The 6,000-nt window shown below is 39.3% G+C and overlaps 1 protein-coding gene across 1 annotated transcript in view; it reads right to left on the bottom strand.

The window, feature by feature from the left end:
• Positions 1–1,090: 1,090 nt before the first annotated feature.
• LOC115465556 (cleavage and polyadenylation specificity factor subunit 6-like) overlaps positions 1,091–6,000 on the bottom strand; it is a 32,204-nt gene continuing 27,294 nt past the window's right edge. Inside the window, exons 4-6 of the mRNA XM_030196106.1 lie at positions 3,401–3,535; positions 2,123–2,239; positions 1,091–1,825 (exon numbers count right to left, since the gene is read on the bottom strand). Coding sequence (XP_030051966.1) covers positions 1,738–1,825; positions 2,123–2,239; positions 3,401–3,535 — 340 coding nt within the window. The 3' untranslated portion in view covers positions 1,091–1,737. The remainder of the gene's footprint in view (positions 1,826–2,122; positions 2,240–3,400; positions 3,536–6,000) is intronic.

Below are 6,000 nucleotides of genomic sequence, written 5' to 3'. Positions count from 1 at the left end.
AAAACAAAATTTTTTAAAAACACTCTCACCTTAAACAAGGACTTGATGTAAGATCCTCAAATGACTGCATACCATCTCCAGTTGGTCTCAAAGGGTGACTATGTTACCCTTCAGAAGACAACAATAGCATCATTCTTTCACCACAGAAAAATGTCAATATATAAAACATTAAAGCCAAGGTTAACAGAATAAAATTTGTGTTTTTTAACAAATTAATTATTTTCTTAAATTTCTAACCAAATGGCAGTGAATTAACACTGCAAGATTTTTTTTTTTTTACTTGAAACGTTATCCTGAGTGCAACCCGCTTCCAAACTTTACATGCCGTCAGCTGAACTACACTCTGCATTACTTTTAATAGGAAATTAGGAAGAATAAATAATTTTTTCATAGACTGTTCTTAGAATTTTGTGCCTATAAAATATTCTACTGGAAGCCACAGGAATGTGGGAAATACCCACCTATTTTTGATCTCATACCTCATTTTATTGCTTTCTTCATATATATTATTTTGCTTGCAGGCTTTGGACCCAGTGTGGGGAATGCTTAATGTTAAAAAGCCTCAACTGCACCAAACTGCTAAAAAAAATTAATTCAGCCCTCAGCACAAAAGAAAAGAGCAAAGTTTTAAGGATTAGAATTCACAGGCTGTGATCATCCTCAAAGATGACAGCACTGTTGCAAAATATTATGGTTACATCTGTCATTTGCATGGTAACAATTGACATGAACTTACAGTTTTTCACTATTCTGAAGTTGTTCACATTATCAACAAAGCTGTACTCCTTGAGAGGATAGCTATACAGTGATGCATATGTTTAACAATATGTACAAAATTCTAATTTTACATTACATTACTCAGCATAGCATATGTCAAATAGCTGACATTTTAACTTCACATTATGTCATTACGTTATTAAGTAATGTGAATAAATATACCAGTTATATTAAGATGGTTGGTCAAGTGTTGAGATACACTTTGTTGCAACATTACATTAGTTATCTACACAACTGGACATTTAAAACAAGGGAGGTCAAGCTTTGTATAAATAAGTACTACTGTTTATCAAAACTTAAAGAAAACATTGAGTCCACAAAACTTTACTTTTATTGTTTTGTCACAAATAATGGCCGCTTTCCCAAGTTAACAATCACAAATGGATAGGTTTAATCATTACATTATTTAGTGTATAATGTCATACTGCAAAACTTAGAACGGCATACTTTCTCAAATATATGAGGTAATTAGATGTATTTGCTGTAATCAAAATGTGTAAATGATCTCGTTCATAGAAAGGCTATTTAACAATGCTCATACACACATCACTAAAACAATCAATACTCTATACTTTAAAAAACTGCACAAAAATGTTTGAACTCCAGAAATTTTTTTTTTTTTAGAGTCCTGTATATTAAATGAATGCTTGACCTAGTATAACAGACTTTTTTCTCCATTTAGGTTTAGTCTGCAGGAGTCAATGTCCATAAAGCTTGTGTGTAAAACGATATACTTGATAAAAGTCCAAAGAGTCACAGAGTTCTTTTTAAAATAGAGTATATATACATATATATATATATATATATCTAAGGTTTTTGCTAACTGGTGCGTGAGGGCTGCTGGAAAATACTGATGTTTAAATTCAACTAATACTCTTGTTTTATAGGCTGTTCATAGTCCGGCCATTTCAGACTGCCTCAGGAAAACACCCTGCCATTACAATGTAAGAGTAAGCCTCTTTAATAGCGTCTGCCACCTGGCGGTCCGGGCCATCTCCGGCCCCGGCCAGGTGGCGGAAGTGGTGGTGCACCGGGTCCATTGGGAAAGCTGTGTAAAAGGATAAAATCACAATGGTTTCTTTTCCTGTCACAATAAATCACAAAATTTAAAATATATATATATTGTTACTATTTGGCTTACTATAATTAAGGTGCATGCATATTTAAGGCTTCCATACGATCGATATTTAAAAGTAATACTAAAAAAAAGTATCTGAATTGTTTCTATGTAATCATATTATTTGTATAGAAAATATTACCTTTAAAAAATTACAGAGACTGGGCATTGTAAAACAAAGTCAAACCGTTTTTAAAAAGAAAATGAAAAAGGGATAAAGTTTCTCACCTCCTAGATGAAAGAAAATGACCTCTTGGTCGTGGTGGCATGCCTCTGGCTCTGGGGAGTAATGGTCTTCCTCTAAAGCCCATTGGTCCAGGAGGTGGCGGAGGTGAAAGTGCTGGTCTGAATGTACAAGCCCATTGAAATATTATACCAATATGAGAAGACTACATTGCCTGTTTGTTCTAGATGCAAGTATTCAATTTACACATCAGCACAAAGGGGAAAATTCTATAAAGGGCACTAAAAATTAGGCACTCAAAGTTTGTGGACTAAGACAGTCTTCTATAATGGTATCTGGGCACCCAGATTCTGTTATAATATACAGTCTAAGTTAACATTTGGGCATTAACATTTAGGTGCCAATACTTACACCATGTAAAAGGCGGGTATAAATGTTAGTGTCTAAGGGGTCCGTTTACTAAACTGGGGTAAAAGGCAGTCTTTTTTTCTCAACAAGAAATGGCCGTGCAGTAAGTGAACCACTTTCCGTGCGGCCATTTCCGGGGGGGGGGGGGGGGGGCGGTTGAGCACTTACAGTCACCCATTGAGGTGATGGTAAGGGCTCCCATGCTAAACTGGCAGTAACCGATGCCCGATTACCGCCAAGGTATTTTTGTAGAGCCAGAAATGGTGTGCGCTGGGGGTGGGAACTATTGCTGGGCTCCTGCAGTAGTTCAGGATCGACACACAGCAAGCCAATTGCTGTGTGCCAACCCTTTAGTAAAAGGGTCCCTAACAGGCATATTTTCAAAGCACTTAGCCTTCCAAAGTTCCATAGAAACCTATGGAACTTTGGAAGGCTTAGTGCTTTGAAAATATGCCTCTGTTAGCAACTAGGTGCACAACTTACAATATTCTCTACGTCTGGAGCTTAAATGCACAACCTGTTCATGGTCTGCCCACATGCACACTCTCTTGCTGTTATGCACTACAGTACTTAGATGCTAATTTATAGAACAGTGCCAAGTGCAGTTGGGTGCCTAATTGCTCTTTACCCGTTTGAATGCCTAACTTCCATTTCAGTGCCTAACTTGTGGCGCACTATATAGAATTGGGGGGAAGTGATGTTAAAGTGCCTAGCAAGACAGACAATTCAGGTGAGAGAATTCTTTATGCATGATGTAAGCCTAGAATTTTAACTGGAGTCAGGGTAACAAAGATGAAGCCAACAGCTACTTCATCAATTTCATTTGCAGGAACAGTCATCTCCCTTTCAAAAATCAAGTTTTTATTCTTAAAATTCTAAACTACTTTCCTTAACATTTCGATGTGAACACTAACCTTAGTGGTGGGGGTGGGAAGGGACTTCTTGGCATTCCTCGCATAGGTGGAGGGGGTGGGAAACCTGGTGGACCACTTCTGCTGCCTCTTCGCCCTCTTGGATCTGGATATGGACGCATTCTTCCTCTACCACCCCTGTAACGATATGTTTAAAATCTAATCAATTAAAGTTAATCAACTCACTCATTGCTCCGTTTTCCTTAACTTAGGGGTCCTTTTACAAAGCTGTGGTAAAAAGTGGCCTGTGGTAGTGTGGGTGTGTCTTTTGGGCACATGCTGGACCTCTTTTCACTGCAGCTGGGAAAAAAGCCATTTTTTAATGGGCCGGGAAATGGGCGTGCACAAAAATTAAAACTAGTGCATTCCTATTTACGGCCTGGGCCCTTACCGCCAGTCATTGACTTAGCGGTAAGGGCTCACACTACCCACGCGTGTCAACGTGGCCATGGTGCCAATTACCACCAGGAATCCCCCCCCCCCCCCCCCCGGTAGAAAAATATTTTCTACTGCGAGATTTGGTATGCGCCAAACTTGGAATTATACAGTTGGGCGCAAACACTACTCCAGCAGTAGTGCCGATTTGACACACACTACCTGTGCGTTAGCCCTCCCACGGCTTTGTAAAAGGGCCCATAATTTAGAAATATGTTAAGGAAAATGGAGCAATGAATGACGCGATTAAGTCTGCAGATGACAAAATTATTTTTTATTTTTAAAGTTGTTAATTCATGATGGATTGTAGGGTCTTGTAGGAGAACCTTCTGAAACTGGAGGACACACTACATACTATTACATGAAGAGCAATTCTCTAATCCAGGTACTCACATTTAGAGGTCTCTTGTACGTGTAAATGCCTAGACTACTAGTACTTATGCAGATAAGTGTATACTTACTCGTGAAAATGCCAGCTGAACACCTAAGTGCTACTCTGTAACTGTGCGCCCAACTTACAAAATGCATAAAGGGATAGGGAAATGGGGCTTGATATACCGCATTTCTGAGGTTTTTGCAACTACATTCAAAGCAGTTTACATATATTCAGGTATTTGTACCAGGGGCAATGGAGGGTTAAAGTGACTTGCCCAGAGTCACAAGGAGCTGCAGTGGGAATCGAACTCAGTTCCCCAGGATCAAAGTCTACTGCACTAACCACTAGGCTACTCCTCCACTCCTAAATTCAAAAGGGGGAGGGGGTGTATGCATGGGTGGGGCTCCTACTGCTTCATATAGGTGCCCAGTTACACCAGATCTATGGCTATATAGATACTTACAGTAACAAAGATCAGAGCTTATCTTTGTTGAGATAAGTATTTAAGTTTCTATATTGGCGATCTCTATGGACAGATTTTGAAAAGATTTATTGGATGAGTCTTTCACAAATGGATATCAAATACTGAATATTTAAATACAACAAATAGCCAGTTGCTGCTTTAAAGAAGGATTTTGGCTGCAGGTTCTGAGGATACAAAAATTGAAAACCATGTCTGATTATATTTACGCTAAGTTTTGCAGAAATAAAGTCGATTCTGTTGTTTTGATATGTTACAAATCATACATACAAATGTTAACCCCTCCCAAGTCTGAACCAATTTTTTTTGTTTCTTGTTTCAAGGACAGTTAAGAGCACAAACAACCTATTACCATGTCAAAGTGCCTTACGAGAAATAGCCTTAGGTTCCTTGTGTGTCTCTTTTCCCACCCATCCTAAGCATTTTCCTTAGTTGTCTGTTATCCCAATTAAGAGAGAAAATTTTCACAACAGGTAAGTTGAGCCTATGCCCTTCTTTATTTAATTTAATAGAAACTATTGACTAATCAACATAGAATATAACAAATTTTGAAAGCCTTTACTTCCTTAGTAGCTCTGAAAAACTAACAACAGTTCAGTGGTGAGTCAGGAGCTACCCAGTGTCTTACACTGCGTGGAGCATGTATATTTAGTTATTAGTTGGTGACAGCTCACGTTAGGGGCATTTTTACAAAGGCGCAGCAAGCCTACCATGGGCTTGCAGTTCGCCAATTCGGCACTACCGTCGGGCTACTGCAGGAGCCTGGCAGTAGTTCCTGCCCCCACAATACGCCATTTCTGGTGTATAAAAAATATTTTAATATTTTTATTGCTAGGGACGTGTATTTTCGTCCTGTACTCTATCTAAAGGGTGTGAACAGGGCACTGTGTATCTGGCATTTTCGGATGGAGACCCTGTGATCGATAATTGCGGAAGTGCAACCGGGGGAAGTTCCTGACTTCGATCGATCTCAAGAAGGCCTATTTGCATATTCCTATTTGGCCTCCTCACCAACGCTTTCTCTGCTTTGTGATTCTGGGTCGGCATTTTCAGTTTCAAGCCATGTCCTTCGACCTGGCAATGGCGCCCAGGAACACCTCCAAGGTGATAATGATGGTTGCGGCATTCCTGTGGAAACAGGGACTGCAGGTGCACCCATACCTGGACTGGTTAATTCGGGTGCTGTCTTATGAGGAGAGCGTGCAGGCAACGCAGTATTAATTTTATTTATTTAATACCACTGCAGTGCTCTTGAAGTAAGAAATCTCTCCTTTTTTTTTTTCTTTTTTCAATTTTGCTGGTAGGAGGGGG

Source organism: Microcaecilia unicolor, chromosome 3 (genome assembly GCF_901765095.1).
Source record: "Microcaecilia unicolor chromosome 3, aMicUni1.1, whole genome shotgun sequence".
NCBI lineage: Eukaryota > Metazoa > Chordata > Amphibia > Gymnophiona > Siphonopidae > Microcaecilia > Microcaecilia unicolor.
Note: the sequence above shows the minus strand (reverse complement) of the source record. Positions and strands in the feature narration are given on the sequence as shown.